Here is a 16826-nt window from a genome sequence, read left to right on the forward strand (position 1 = left end):
AATAAATGGAGGTAAAAAGATCACTGAAAGATGTGTACACTTACGCCTCTGGGAGTCATGAAAAATGTGTTTTGTTTCCGAAGCAGTACAAACACTTCTGCCACTCATCAGTCAAACATATTTGGGTCTAAGAATGGTCTTGTTCCTATGAATGCTTCATAATTAACTTTCATGAAAGTCAGTGAGAACAAGGATAATCAGTACTTAGTAAGCAAGCCTGGTTAACTACTCTATGCCTATTCCTTTTGCCTTGTTAACAAGTAACTGCGTTTTCTGATTTGGCACTCAGGCCTACCTTAATGTTTTAATGTGCAAAATCACTCATTTTGAGAAATATGATTTCTCCTATAACTGTTCAGAGTAAATATTTTTAAATGAAGAGTTAAATTCTTTATCATGAAACTGATGGCTTTCTATAATCTGGCCTTCATACATCTTCTCTGACCTTTGCTCCCAGGAATTAATTCACAACTACAACTCCTATGTGAATGAGCCAAATTTGTCTATTCATTATCCTAGGAACAAGCAATATACTCATCTACTTCAATTATGCTTAATGTAAAACCCTCTCCTTTTTTACTTATTGAAATTCCCCAACTTTTAAGGTTTTTAATTCTCTCCTCATTAGGCTTCAGAGTTCTCATAACGTTTCATACACATCTTTTTAGAAATGGACGACCATTTCAATAGAACTGATGTTCCATTCAATAGCACCTCTTTAAAATCCTGTTTGTGGCATATGCTGATGTGAAACAATCCAATAAAGTTTAAAAAATATAACCTACAATAGTGCATACTGAGCCTCTTTCAGGGAAAAGAAGGAAATATTTATCAAATGCCTACTCCTTTTCCGGCACATTATTTAAGTTATTTCTAATCTTAAAAACACTGCAAGAAAAGTTTTATTATCCCCATTTTACAGCTGAGGAAGATCAAATCTGAACAATAATATAGTAACCTGCCCAGGTCACATATCTAGTAGGCCGTGTACAGGTAAGATCTATTTCCTAACGTTAGAATCTGTTTGCATGCTGCCACCTATGGAAAGCCTTGTTTTAAAAGCATGGGCTTTGAAATTAGATGGGTCTAGGTTTGCTCAAGCCTCTGAGATTTGCTAGCTCTTTGACAGGCAAATTAGTTATCTTCTCTGAAAAGCTTCAACTTTCTCACCTATAAAATATGGGTAATGTTAATATGCACCTGAGAATCAAGGATTACATGCAAAACGTGCATTGAAAGTACAGCTGAGGGACGAACACATGAAAGCTAACATTTACTATTACTCTGTATCCCCCAACTGTAGAATCGTGGTTTGTTCCATGACCACAGACTTCCTTTTTTTTTTCCTTCTTTCAGCTGCAGTGTGGCATGCAGGATCTTAGGTCCTCAGGAATTGAACCCCTGCCCCCTGCAGTGGAAACTCAGAGTCTTAACCACTGAACTGCCCAGGAAGTCCCAGATATTTTCTTTTTAATGAAATGAAATTATACTTTTAAGGACAAACTTTATTCAAATCTTGTGTCATATCAGTATACTTCTAAATTCAAACAGAGTATCAGTCAAAACTAGAACAGCAAAGTTTCAGAAACAAAACAAAAATTTTGAAGGCGTTACTGCTAACAAAGCCATCCCCCCAAGTAGCATCATATACTATGCCTTTCAGAAACCTGTAATTTTCTATTTTAAACTGTTATTCAGAAGAAACCAAAATACTCCTTTTTTTTTTTTTTTTTTTGCAATGTGAGTAATGTGTTCGCAAACTGTTTAGCCAAATAAATCCTCCCAACTGATTAGAAAGATGACACATTTAAAGGGAGAGGAAACATCTCAACTCCAAATATACAGAAACAGCACTATAAATACACCACACAGACAGTCTGAGATTTGTTTTCAACACAAAATTTTCAAAAATGACAATTTCTTGTCTTTACACGCTCTCAATTTTCTCAAATATTTTTGTTGGTCTGGTTGAGATGGCACTTATTTCGAAGCAGCTTTGAACTGACTGACCACACTTAGAGATCCACAGTTAAATCTCTGTCATCTCCAGGCCTCTTTTCTGAAACAAAAAGAGAAAAACCTCAGGTTGAGAAAGAAATGTAAAAATAAGAAAAAAAAATTGGGGGGGGGGGGCGGTGTAGGGGGGAATGTGTTGTGGCTTACAGAATCTTAGTTCCCTGATCAAAGATTGAACCCATGTCCCCTGCAGTGGAAGGATGGAGTCCTAAACTCTGAACCAATAGGGAGTGCCCGAGAAGATTATTTACGTGGGTGCTACCATGACAAAATCCATGTCCTTTAAAAATGGGGAGAGGGAATAGATGTGTATTCTAATTACTACAGGGAATTATTCCTACAGATATGATTTTTAAAAAAATATTTTAGTCCTCACACTGTATCTATTATCATATAAAGTTTCTCTAAAAGATTATGAAATTGGCATATTTTATATTTTACCAGGATGATGTTGGCAAATAGTTCTTTGTTCTCTTTCATTAGTGCATACTTTCACATAACACTAAAGTCATCAAGAGCTGATTTCATTCTTCACATGCCTCAATCTTGAGAGTCACTTGGACTACAAGGAGATTCAACCAGTCCATCCTAAAGGAGATCAGTCCTGGGTGTTCACTGGAAGGACTGATGTTGAAGCTGAAGCTCCAATACTTTGGCCACCTGATGCAAAGAGCTGACTCATCTGAAAACACCCTGATGCTGGGAAAGACTGAGGGCAGGAGGAGAAGGGGATGACAGAGGATGAGATGGTTGGATGGCATCACCGACTCGATGGACATGGGCTTGGGTGAACTCCGGGAGTTGGTGATGGACAGGGAGGTCTAGCGTGCTGTAGTTCATGGGGTCGCAAAGAGTTGGACATGACTGAGCGACTGAACTGAACTGAACTGATGCCTCAATTCTAAGAACCAGTGTTCCGCTTATGAAAAAGATCATGCAATAACCAGGAACATTCAACAAACTGAATCACCATATAAACTAAAAAATCTCAAAAGAAATTCCAAGAGATAACTTAACAAAGATCACTGGAATGTCTGTATCTGATTAAGCAGACGCAAACCCTGACTTAACCAGATACTGGAACTATCCAATACAGATTCTGAAGCAAGAAGTTCAAACTCCAAACAGGATAAACTCAACTGTCTAGACACAGCCTGGGAAATCACGTTTCATGTAATCTTAACTGAAAAACACAATTTATGTGTGTATGTACGATGAAATCAACCATGTTCAAAATATATTGCTGATGTGTTTATATCCCATATAAATAAAAATTATTAAAATCAAACTGATTAATCTGTCTTTGGATGGATGTATTACAGGTGATTGCTACTTTCTCCTTTTTAACTTTACCATTTTCCCAGATTTTCTGCATCAAATGTATTTTAACAAGGTCACTAACAACAAACAATTTTCTTTTTTTTAATCCCAAAATGAAAATCAAGGAGGAAAACATTAATAAGTAGTTTGCCCAAATCAAGGAGGAAAACATTAATAAGTAGTTTGCCCAAAGAAATACAGGGCATAAAATCCAGAAACATTGATTGTATTGTTGCTGTTTTCCATTGCTGTTATTACAAGTGTTTCTTCTTCCATTATTCCTAAACACAAATGCTTAGAAAACAGTTCAAGTTGAAACAGAGCAGGACTCTCTGGTCCATGACCCACTGTATCCTCAGCCTGCCTTTTGTCTGAAAATCAATTTAATCAGAAAAGTGAGAAAATGCAGAAACAAAGGAAAACAGTTAAAGGAGACCAAATAATAACAATGCAGTTATTAAGCATAGTCAAGGACCTTCTCAAGGCTCCTTCTCGAGGGCTGTAGATAATATGCTGAGCCATATCCTGTGAGCTGTCTTGCAGATATTGAAATACCAGATACAGAAATTAACTACATGATGATCAGACTGTAGCCATGACATAACCTGACGTAATTCCAAGAACAGGCCTCAAAGAAATGGAAACAAACTGGCCCTGGAACTGAAGATCAACTGTACCTAAAATAACCAAGATGACTCTGGTCAGACCACTGATGACTAGGTTCAGGATGACTGCCAGAGATGACTATGTTGTTTCTACATGTAGTGCCCTCCTTCTGTCTATCAAAGCTCTTGCCCACTGACTATCAGTGGGGGGAGTTGGCCTTTGGACAGACGTCTGCTCTCTGCTCACCCCATCCCAGATGTCAGCATCTGAAATAAAGCAAACTTTCCTTTCCACCAACCTGGCCTCTTTAATGGCTCTAAGTGGTGAGCCGCGGGACCTGCACATTTTAGTAACAAAGTCACCTTTCAAAATGAAGAACAGTCTCATTAATTACTGTTTAAATATACTTATACCTCAGATGGACTCTTATCCAATTTGGGTATACCATTCCAGACATTCTCAGGGTTCACTACCTCCTCTATGCCATTTGAAAGGTTCAAAACCTACAAGAGAAAAAAATTAATAAAAACTGGTAATTCCAAACAGTGTCACTGATTTATGTTAGTTACACAGTATCCTTTTGCAAATGAAATACTTTAAAATGCAGTTACAATGATTTTTTAAACTTCAACATTACATTTCAACTCAATGGTACATCATTCCAAAAAATCATATATTGAGTATCTATGCCTAGACATCAAAGATGGATGTTCTCAAATTCTCTTGGTGTAAGACTGTACATTTCTAATCCTTCCCCCTAGAAATTCTCCATTAGTTAGCCAGCGGGGGCAAAGTCCAGGAATCAATACTTAGGAAATGTGCCAAAGGATTCTGACACAGGTGGTTTTTCAAACCACAAGAAAAACACCATCTACTGAAGGTTTCCAAGAGATTTTACACAAGGGAATGATAGAGTCAGATTCTCATTTGACAAACAGCACATTGGCAATGTGGAGAAACAACTGATGGAAGACTAGAGGTAAATCAATAGGAGGTTTTTAGAGGAATCTAGCTGGGGTTGGTTCCCTGGTAGCTCAGACGGTAAAGAATCTGCCTGCAATGCAGGAGACCCCGTTTGATCCCTGGGTTGGGAAGATCCCCTGGAGAAGGGAATGGCTATCCACTCTAGTTTCTTGTCTGGAGAATTCCATGGACAGAAGAGCCTGGCGGGCTACATGGGATTGCAAAGAATCGGACACGACTGAGCAACTAACACAGTTGTGAAATGAGAAACTTGACCAAAATAGTGGCATTAGGTATAAAAAGTTTTAACTAAGAGATAAGAAGTGGGACTCAGTGACTGATAGGATTCCAGGGCTAAGGTAGACAAAAGAGCCCTGAATGCTTAAATATAAACTTTTTAAATGGTTTTTGCACTTCATCAGTCATCAGGGGGAATGAGCAGGTAACTAATCTGTTCAATGGGATTTTCGAATCTGGTAAAGTTTGGTAAAATTTCCTTAACAATCTACAAGTACATTTTGAGACGAAGTACTTCACTGCAATTTTAAATACCTTTGTGCCCTCTTCAGCTATTTCCAGAATCTCACATTTAGACCACGTGTTTCTGAGACTTGACCACACAAAACATTTGGATCCAACAGTAAATCCTTTCAGAGTGTACATGTTCTCTGGTTGAGCTGCCAGATTGAATACAGCAACAGTCAATGCATATCTCTTAATTTCTTAATGTTAGACATGCAAGCAAAGCATTTCCCTACAATGCATTTACTACTCTCATATCAATGATATCATGGCACAGCACAACATGTTCTAAGTCTGTCTCTCTAAATAATATGTTCTCTGTTTAGTTCTTAAAACTGTATGTGGACACACAGAAAGGGTGAGAGACAGATGAAGGAAGTATATGCACCGTCACAGCATTCACAGTGGCCATTTCTTGGCAGTGGAATTATGATGATTTTCATTCTCCTTAGTCTACTGTTTTCTCTATTTTGTACAGTGTAATAATATTGTAATTATGCAACAATCTAATAAATAAAATTGACACTTAAAAGTCTAACATTGATTTTTTGTAAAAACCTAAAAGATAAGCCATTTTGTATAACTTTCGAATCTTATTAAGTAGGCAAGAAAAGAGCAGCAAAAATAATTTATAAAAAACTTCTAAAAAAGTTAATGGTAATAAGTGCTCTCCAATATTTACTCATGGCTGTTAACTTTCTTGATTAACACAGGCTACCTAAGTCTATTCTTTTAAGGGTTTAAAAATGAAAGGCAAAGTATATGCACGAAGAAAAACAGTTCAGTTTTAAAACTCTGCTAAAATGATTCCCAATGTAAATTTATGCCTACATTAGGCTTGGCAAAGGAACACTACATATTTTTAAAAATTGACCAAAAAATATAACCTCTTGATCTAGAGATGATTTGTTTACATTTGAAATGGGACTACGTTTTAGAGACATGGATTTTTAAGCATTCTATTTTTAAAAGCAAAAATAATTCAGCATTTTGCACAGCATATAAAGTATTATTTCACAGTAATTTCAGCCCTTAATTTCTTCATGTTTAAATACCCTTCATAAAAATCCAAATCTAATTCTCTTTTCAGGTGTTCAACTTCCCTCAAATTTTTTTTTTTAATTCAATAAGAATTATTCTCTTCTCTTTAAGATAATTGCTTTTCCCTATGTTAAATAAAAGTGAACAGGGGGTCAAAAACTGCACATACCTGGGATATGATCTGGTAAGGTGTAATTGTGTTTCCTTGCATCTCTGTATTCTTCTTCAGAAAACAGAGAGGTCAGTGACGACACGGCATCTCTGTTTGTATCTTTGGTAAATTCTTCTTTATAGATACTCATTTCAATCTGCATCTTGGCATCACAAGTCTGTTTGTGCAGGTGCAGCCTACGCGCCTCATCAAAGCTTTCCGCACAACTGGATCCTCTCGTGTCCTCAGTGCACAGGGATTCTTGGGCTTTCTGACGAACTCTTAAAGACAAAGGGTTTATTCTGTCCTCCAGACACAGCTGGGCTGTAGGCAGTTCTAGCTCAGGCTGTTTCTCATCTGCACCGTTGAGGGACAGCTGTCCCGGCAATGGTGGCAGGGTGACCTCTGGGTCACAGCCTTGGGGAAGCGTAATGGTTGGAGGCACCAGGCCCACATCTTCTTTCTCCTCATCCCCGACCAGGGAATGCTGCAACTCGATGGATTCCAGCTCCAGGGACTCTTTGGACTCATCGTCAGGAGAAAGCGGTACCTCGAAAGAATTCAGTTCCAGGACCTCCTTTGCTTCGGTGGCATGTGGTAAGAATGTGTTAAATCCTGGCATTGGGTACTTATCATCAAACTTTGCTTTGTCACCCAGTAGGCCTTTGACTTTTTCTTCCAGCAACTTGGTGCCAATCTTATCTTTGCCTGGGTTTTCAAAAGCTTCAAAAATGTTATCAGTTTTGGGGTCATAGAATTTACCTGGTTGCATTTCAAGGATGTTTAAGTCTTTGTTGAGTCTTTCCAAGAGCTCAGCTGTCTGGGATTCAACATGAAGTATTCTCTGTTGTCCAGCATTACTGCTTGATTTCTTAAGTCTAACATCGGGACTGGGGAAACCGAGAGCTCCCTTTATTTCTGCATCATTTTTTTCATACCTCAGATCACTGCTACTCATACCAATCTTAGAATATTTCTTCATTTTCTCACTAATGCTTTCACCTTTGCTTTTCAAGTCAACAATGGCTAAAGGGATATCACAAACGTCCCTTTTGATGTCTAATATTGTTATCTCCAACACATCTTCTGTAACTATTTCGTAAAAGTAGTCACATCCCTCACGAGGGCATGCGCCCTGTGAAATATTAAATCCTGAGAGGCAACATGGAAAGGCTTGCATGGGCATTGCCAAAAGCTCAGGAGGGATGTTCCAGAGTGTTTTTGGGTCCACGGAGTCTTCAATGTTTCCAAAGTCCACAAGTCTGATGGACACAAGATAATCTTCACAAATACTGGTGACAAGGGCCCTATAATAACGCCCGTCTTCTCTGTATCTCACTATGCAAGGATCTCCAATACGAGGGCAGTGGATATGACTTCTCTGATCTCTCACCTGCTCTCCCGCAGTCTGGACTTCCACTTCTAAATGCTGAAGTTTCTCGGTATCCGCAAACTGACACCAAAAATATTCAGGTCCGTCGATCACCGTGGCATAAGCTCTTATCATCTTCATCTTTGGGTTATACCAGTTAAGAAACATAGAAGTGTCTACACCTGTTTTGCTGACTGACGTGGAACAGGCCCCTTGAACTATTTGGGTAGAAAATCCTAGTTGAGATTTTTCACTGAATGCATATCTGCTTGCTATATCTTCGGCTATGATCCCGTGTTCATCAGCAAGAGTAACTTCCCATTTGTCTTGAAACTGAACAAATTCGCATCTTATTTGAGCCTCATCTGTCCTTTGGGAAAAGTAACGCATCACTTCCTTATGGTTTAAAATCCCAGGAACTGCAAATCCCTTTAAGGAACAGGGAATGCACAGTCCTGGTAACAGCGCATTAACACAGTCAAGTTTGCCTATTTTGTTGGTGTGAACTACAGAAACATTGCCATAATCTAGAAACTGCACAGAGAGAAGGTCATTGGGTTGTGGTTCCTTGACCACAGCACGATACCATAAATTGTCTTCTGGGAAAACAGCACATATTACATCTCCTCTTTGCAAAGGTGGACCTGCATAATATTCAGGCCTTGTTCTAGTATCATTTAACCTCTCTGAAAGACGATCAATTTCAGCCTCATCTTCCGTTAGTTGAACGTAAAAATCTGAAAGGTCATTTATATGAGAAACATACACAGTTGTTTTAAATCCAGGCATTATAGCCTTCTGAGGGAACTCAGAAATTTTTAGAGGCAAACCTTTGTCACATGAATCTCTTAGTTTTCTCTCTGAAAGAGAGGCTTCTAGTTTTGTGGCTTTCAAAGAGGCTTCGGCCAAACTTTCTAATTTCTTGTCTGTTGTTAATGGAGACACTTGATTATTTTTATTTCCCACAGAGTCCTGGTGCTGAGTGACCAAGTTTGTCTTTGTTGAACTCTGTAAAAATTTGAGTTCCCTACACACTGAGCTGATCTTAGGTTTGTACAATTCTCCTAAGAGTGCCATACTATCGGGTTTGTTCTCTGATTTACTTAAATACCCTGCAGGTGACAACTTCACATCTTCCTTTTTCACTTCAAGAGTTTCAGCTGTAGAGAGGAGTGCTTTGCTTTTTCTCCTTGTCCCACCTTTGTAACCCAGAAGCCCTAACTTCTCATTAATATTAGCATTAATTTGCATGCTATCATTGTATAGTTCAATAATCAGTCTTCCATCTGGATCTTTTGCTACGACCAGAGCCTTCAATGACTTATCTAAAACAGTCTCCCGAAACCATGCTGTAATTTCTTCCGGTATATGATCAGGAATATCAGATAACGAACATTTAATAGCTTGCATGGGCAAAAGTAAGACATCGTGTGCATCGCTAGGCACTGCACACAGATCATCACTTGTTACCACATAAATGTTCCCAAAATCAACAAAGAATATTTTATTTGGTTCTTTCTCTATGATTACCCCCCTACGCCAGTTTCCGTCAGTATACTTGGCAAGGCACAATGTGCCAGGGATCAAGTGAGATGTTCTTAAATGCAGCAAAACTTGACTTAATTGTGTAATATTATGGGACAGCTGTTCTAAAATACTTGCATTTCTTCCAAGCTGGCAATAAAATGTCCAAGGGTCATCAACATGTGTTATGTACACGGATTCTTCACTTCCAATTTTCATGTCATGTGTAGAATAGAAGTAAGAATGGAGCTGAACAGAGAACTCCAGAGGTTTCTGAAGTTTTACTGGTCTTGCAAGTCTCTTTTCTACCAAAAAGTGACATACACTCCGGAAAGGTGTTAGCAGATCCACCACATTAAACAGTTCTTCATCATGAATGGAAGCCAGAGCAAATATTGTGCACTTTAATTGTAGACTGTTTTCCTGTGCATTATCTATAAATTCAACAAAAGCTTGGATTGCCTTTTCATCCCAAAGAAAAGGATTTTGTCCCATTGGCTGAATTAAATTATAAAGGCTGCACCTAAAAGCCTGAAACTTAGCCTTCAGAAATTCTTCAGTAATTGAATAAATATTCTTCACAGATACCATTTCTTTGTCTCCATAATCTACAAATATGATGTTGACATGCTCTGAAGATTGTGCCCCGATAATTAGAGCTCTGGACCATTTTCCATCTGCTGTTCGTTTTGCCAGACAAACAGGAGTCGTTCCCTGGTGGGGAGGAGATGTGTTGTTGCAATAGTCCTGAATACTACACATGAGTGCTTTAAAGCTTTGTGTGTTCCTGGTCAGCTGACACCAAAAATAGCCGGGATTTTCAATGCAAGATACTCTGACTTCCACTGTACTTCCAACTTGTAGCTCTTCTTTACAAGTAGAGCCTGGCTCAATTCCCAAGAAATTCTGTACCAGAGGAGAATAAACAGACACTCTTTTCTCGTTGTCCTGAACAAGTCCAGCTGAAACGTTTGTTGTAACTGCTATGTCAGTCACTACTTCTGGAACAGCTGTAGTTTTACCATATCGTATATCTTTTTGTTCTACTTCCTTCTTGGCAGAAGATATTCTGTTGCTGTCTGTGGTAAAATGGTTTGAAACATGCCCTGGAGAGTGGACCCTTACAGAAAGACTGTCCTTCGTTTCAAATTCCTGGTACTTGGCAAATCCAGCTTGAGCCATCACCTTACTAATGTTTTCCTCCCCTGTTCTTGATTCATCAAGAATCTCAATAATATACTGATTATCCTGCTTATCAAGCACATGGATAACTAACTCTTTGTGGAGCACAGTCTTTTTAAAAAATGAAATCGCCTCTTGGCTCCAGTTTTCTCCCAAAGGCCAAATATCGGCCAGGGTGCACTGCAGGGCCAATACTGGTAGCCGCCGAAACTGAGGGAGTAGCATCCTCACGTCATACCGGTCCACGTTTTCCGAATTGCCCCGGTCAACTAAGAACACATCCACATTCTGGTCGTCCAGTCGGGTGACCATAGCCCGGAAGTAGCCATTTTCTTTCCATTTGACACAGCAAAGGTCATCGGCTTCAGGTTTCAAGATGACACCATCCAGCTTACTGGCGGAGGCATAAAAACTGCACATTTTCTTCATCAGTTTGCTGAAGGTGCCATTGTGTTTCCTCAACCTGATCCAAAACTCGGAAGGATTTTTCACAAACTCCACCTGGGCATCATAGAAGGTGTTCATCTTTAACCTGAGAGATGGTAAGGTGGGGAGTGAAATCTCTTCATCCATTTCTTCCGCAGAAGATTGACACTGAAAAGCTGTTTCTGGTTCCTCTTCCTCCTCCTCTTCCTCTCTGCCCTGGCTCTGAAGGAAGCGGTCAGCCAAGCAACAGGACTGTACTCCGAACACACAGTTCAGATTAATCCCATCTTCGCCATATAAGGTGACGTAATACACATGCTCGAAGGAACAGTAAAATTCAATCTTTGCGTTCACTGCCTGGCCCAGAATCAGGGCCTTCAGGTCACCGACCTGTGACCGAGACCAGCCTCTCCCACCATCCCAGAGTCCGTACAGTGCGCAAGGGTAGGTCACCACGGGCATCCGAAAATATTCAGGCAGCAAGTAGCGGAGGCTGCTGCAACTCACTAGCTCCTTCCTTCCGTAGTCGACGTGAAGCACCTGGGCACAGCGCTGGGGCCGGAAAGTCTCCAGCAAGAGCGCCCTGTACCAAAGTCCATCCAACCCGCAGGATGCGCAAGGAGAGCCCGGCTTGTCTGGGCTCTCCTCTCTCTCCTCCCAGGGGGCACTGGTGGGGTGCTGGTCCCCAGTCCCCGGGGAGCCCCGGTATACCTGAGCCATGCTCTCGGAGAGGCGGTGGATCTCCTGCGAGAGGCTGCGGAGCTGGCAGTGAATGCGGTGGGGATGGCACACCTGCGTAACCACCACGGGCTCCGTCACGCCCAGCTGCAGCTGAGGGTAGAAGTAATCCAGGCCAGGCTGCTCCTGCTTAGCGGGGGCTCGCGGGACCACCGGGGCCCTGGGGCCCAGGACAGGCGTGGTGGCCGAGAGGTAGCGCTTAAGCAGAGAGCGGAAGAGGCTGTCGGGCACCTGCTGGGCCAGGCCGAGCTCCTGCATCTGCTGGGACAGCTCGGGCACCTCCAGGAGCACCAGGCGGTGGAGCAGCAGCACGTCCAGGACGCGCCCGTGCACTTCCTTGCCCTGCAGGTGGCTAAGGAAGTCCACGGCGCTGGCCGCCCAGTGCTGGGGCTCGCCCCCGCCGCCCGCCGGCACCAGGCTGGCCAGCACGCAGCCCAGCACCTCCGACGGCAGGTGGAAGAACTCGCTGCGCCCGGGAGCCAGTGAGCCCGCCCCGGCCGCGATGGTGCGGCCCTCGTCCAGCAGGAAGACGCGGCTCTCCTGAGCCTGCCGGCTGACCACGCGGCCGCGGTGCCACAGCCGCCCCACCTGCACCAGGCACAGCTCGCCAGGCAAAGCCGAGGCGCCGCCCAGCATCCATGGGCCGCGCGCGGCTGCCGCCGCTTCCTGGATCTCCCGGCTCAGCCGCACGTACTCGTCTCGCCGCTCGCCCAGCAGCCCCCACAGCTGCACGGGAATCACCTCGGGCTGCACGTCCACGAAGGACACCCGCAGCACCAGCGAGGCCCCCGGCGTCGGCAGCCCCGGCGTCGAGCACATCTCCTCCGCGCCGTCCGGCCCGGCCCGCGGAGCCCAGGCGCCGCTAGGAGGAGAGCCCCGCAGACGCGGCCTCGCCGGACACACGGACAGGGAAGGATACCCGGCCCGGCGCTCACGCCGCAACGCTGCCGCCGTCGCCGCCGAGCCTCACCTGCTCGCGCCGACTGGTAAGACCCGACGGCCGGCCCAACCGCCCAGGGTCGCGCTGCCGCGCAGGCATTTGCAGCGCGAGGCGCCCTGGCTTCCGGCCGCGGGCGTCGGGCGGCGGGCGGGTCTGCGTGGACCGCGGGGCGGAGCCGGGCTCCCCGGGGGGCGGCGGGGACGCAGGCTCGGGGCGCAGAAGAGGCCTCGGGAGCCGAGACGCGGCGGGGCCCCGAAGCCACCTGTCGCTGCTCTGAGCGCCTTCGACTCGCTTCGGCCCGGTCCGGGGACCCGGCGAGGCCCAGACCACGCAGGGACCTCCTTCTCTGCTGTCTGACCGAGACAGACGGAGCCCGGCGAGCCCTGCACAGTGCTAGCCATTGAAGAACCGCGAAGGAGAAAGGGAGGCGCGAACGGCACGTTCGGGGCGTTGGGCCGGAACTCTGAGACCCGGGGCTCTCCCCGGAGCGGGCCGTGCAGTGGCGCTGGCGGTCCTGGGGCGGGACATTGGCTGTGCGCTCTCAGCGATGTAGCCTCGGAGCCTGTCGCGGGCAGTCTCGTCTATGAACTTGTTGGATCACCTGGATAGAGTTATGATGAGGGTTACATTAAACTTGAGAGAGAATATTGAGGCTGTTAAATGCTTCCTTCCCCATGATTACCCCGTGTGTTTCTTTGCTGTTTGCCCACTTTGCAGGCGTTTGGTCTCCATTTACGCACGGAGCTACGGTAGAACCAGACACCCATACACACTTGTAAAACTGGTAAAAATCTGAATTTGTGGGTTATTCCAATGTCATTTTGCTGGTTTTGATTGTGTACTACAGTTGTTCAGGATTTGGGTAGGACTGGGTGAAAAGTGCATGGAAATTTCCTGGACATTTTTTGCAGGTTTGAAATTAGGTAGTGCTACCCTTTCAATTTTATTCTTTTTCCTCAAAATAGTTTTGGCTATCTAAGGTCTTTGCTTTTTCAAATGTATTTGATTGGGTTGGTCAAAAAATTCATTCAGGTTTTTCCATATATTACAGAAAAGCTGTAACAAACTTTTTGGCTAATTCAATGGAATACACTTGTCATTTCTGGGGGGGAAAAAAGTCTTGAGATTTTTATTAGGATTGCTTTGAAGATAGTGATCAATTTAAGAAATGACATCTGAGCAATATTGAGTTTTTCAGTCCATGGACATGGTTTCTCTCTCTGTTAACTGAAGTATTCTTTACTTTGTCTCAGCACTGTTTTATAATTCTCAGTGAACAAGTCTTGCATGTAATCTGTTAGATTTATACCTAAGTTTTACATGTTTTTTGATGTTATTGTAAATGATATTGACAAAAAAATTTTAGCTTCCAGTTTTTCACTGCTAGTAAATAGCACTATATTTATAGTTTTGTGACTCCCAGGTAAAGAATCCACCTGCCAATGTAGGAGATTCAAGTTTGATCCCTGGGTCAGGAAGATCCCCTGGAAGAGGAAATGTCCACCCATTCCAGTATTCTTGCCTGGAAAATTCCATGGACAAAGGAACCTGGCAGGCTACAGTCCATGGTGTCACAAAGAGTCAGACACGAAACTGATTGAGCAACACATGCACACACATATATTGACCTTATATCTTGTGATTTTCTAAGACTCACTTATTCCAGTAGCTTTTTTTCATATAGGTTTCTTGGGAATCTGCACAATTCTACACAATTGTATGGCTATATAATCAACACAGTTTTATCTCCCTAATTTTTATACTCTTTTATTTCTCTCTTACCTTATTATAATAGCTAAGATATCCAGTACAGTTTTGACTAGACATGGTGAGAACTGATATTTTTTCTTATTCCTGATTTAGGAAGAAAGCCTTCTCTTTTTCACCAGTGTGATATTAGCTGTAGGTTTCACTTAGATCCTTTTCATCAAGTTGAGGAAGTCCATTCTGCTTCTAGATTGTTGAGAGCTCTTATCATGAAAGGTTATTGAGTTTTATCAAATACCATTTCACATTCTAATTAGATAATGTTAGTAAGTTGAATTATATTTATTGATTTTTGAATATTGAACCAACCTTGTATTCTTGGGATAAATCCCTCTTGGGGATGATGTATTATCCTTTTTATAATGCTGAATTGAATTTGATAGTATCTTTCACACCTATATTCATCTTTAAACTTTTTTCAGATTTTTTTTCTGTTGCAGTAAAATATACAAACTTATCATTTTAATCATTTGTAAGTGTTCAGTGACATGACATTAATTATATTCACATTGTTGTGCAACAGTCACCTCTGTCCATCTCCAGAGTTTTTCATCATTCCAGACTGAAACACTGTACTAATTAAATACTGACTTCTGATGCTCCCTCTTTCCAGCCCTGGTAACCCCTAATCTACAATTTGTTTCTATGAATTTGATTATTGTAGGTATCTCATACAAGTAGAATCATATACTATATGCCCATTTGTGTCTGGCTTATTTCATTCAGTTTCAAGATTTATCCATGTCATAATATGTCTTAAAATGTCCTTATTTTAAAGCTAATATCTCATTGTATGTACATACCACATTTTGTTTATCCATTCATTCATCTGTCAGTGGACATTTAGATTATTTCTACCTTTTGATCATGTGAAAATGCTACTATGAACATTGGTATACAAGTATTTGTTCAAGTCCCAGCTTTCAATCTCTGAGTTATACTTAGAAGTGGAATTGTTGGATCATATGATAATTCTGTGTTTCATTTTTGAGGCAACCCCATACGATTTTGTATCACAATTGCATCATTTTCTGTTTTCACCAGCAATGCACAAGGGTTCCAGTTTCTCCACACCTTTATCAACTCTTAGTGTTTTGTTTTTTAAATAATTGCCATCCTAATGGGTGTAAAGTGGTGCTCGTGGATTTTTTCGTGCCTATGTATATTAAGAGAAATTGGTCTGTAGTTTCCTTTTTATAAATGGATTTAAGTATTTTGGACTGTATTTTATGTATTTTAGACAGTATTTAAGTATTTTGGACAGTAAGTAAACACATGAGAAGTCAAGGATGTCCTGAAGGTTTCCTGGTTGTAGTACAAGGTGTGTAGTGCAACAGAGGCTCTTGAAGAAACGCAGATTGTAAAGGGCAGGGAGAAAGGGTTGGAACCAAAAAATACTGATTTAATTATTGTGAATTTTGAGCTCACAAGGACTATGGGCCATCCTGGTGGGAGATATAAAGGAAGCAGTTGAGAAAACATAAGTAAAGCTGGAGGAATGAGTAAGGACCAGAAACACAGATAAAGCTAACTTCTGTTCCGGGAGATAGTGAAGGACAGGGAAGCCTGGTGTGCTGCAGTTCATGGGGCCGCCAAGCGTCGGACACGACTCAGCAACTGAACAATAACAACCATATACTGAGTGCCGATACTCTAGTGTTTAGGAATTACCAGTCCAAGTGTAGTAGCTGAAGTCACAGAAATGTACGGGTCCTCCAAGACAGAGAAGGCCAGGAACAGAACATTGAAGAACGAAAATTTAAGTGTGTGACAGCTAAGAAACAGTCAATACTGATCAGTTCAGTTGTTCAGTTGTGTCTGACTCTTTGTGACCCCGTGGACTGCACACACCAGGCTTTCCTGTCCATCACCAACTCCCGAAGCTTGCTCAAACTCATGTCCATTGAGTCAGTGATGCCATCCAAATGTCTCATTGTCCGTTGTCCCCTTCTCCTTTCGCCTTCAGTCTTTCCCAACATTAGGGTCTTTTCCAATGAGTCAGTTCTTCACATCAGGTGGCCAAAGTATTGGAGCTTCAGCATCAGTCCTTCCAGTGAACATTTAGGGTTGATTTCCTTTAGGATGGACTGGTTGGATCTCCTTGCAGTCCAAGAGACTCTCAAGAGTCTTCTCCAACACCACAGTTCAAAAGCATCAGTTCTTCAGTGCTCAGCTCTCTTTATGGTCCAACTGCTCACATCCATACATGACTACTGAAAAAACTATAGCTTTGACTAGATGGACCTTTATTGGCAAAG

General features: G+C 42.3%; 1 protein-coding gene across 1 annotated transcript; it reads right to left on the minus strand.

Annotated features, from left to right (window-relative positions):
* Window positions 1–1484: 1484 nt before the first annotated feature.
* On the minus strand, window positions 1485–12695 carry TDRD6 (tudor domain containing 6). The gene is made up of 4 exons (XM_020880719.2): window positions 6638–12695; window positions 5458–5582; window positions 4356–4445; window positions 1485–2059 (listed from the first exon to the last, which is right to left on the minus strand). Exons 1-4 carry the CDS (start codon window positions 12678–12680, stop codon window positions 2030–2032), a joined length of 6288 nt encoding a protein of 2095 aa, XP_020736378.2. The 5' UTR covers window positions 12681–12695; the 3' UTR covers window positions 1485–2029.
* Window positions 12696–16826: the final 4131 nt, after the last annotated feature.

This window comes from Odocoileus virginianus, chromosome 27, assembly GCF_023699985.2.
Source record: "Odocoileus virginianus isolate 20LAN1187 ecotype Illinois chromosome 27, Ovbor_1.2, whole genome shotgun sequence".
In the NCBI taxonomy this organism is placed as follows: domain Eukaryota; kingdom Metazoa; phylum Chordata; class Mammalia; order Artiodactyla; family Cervidae; genus Odocoileus; species Odocoileus virginianus.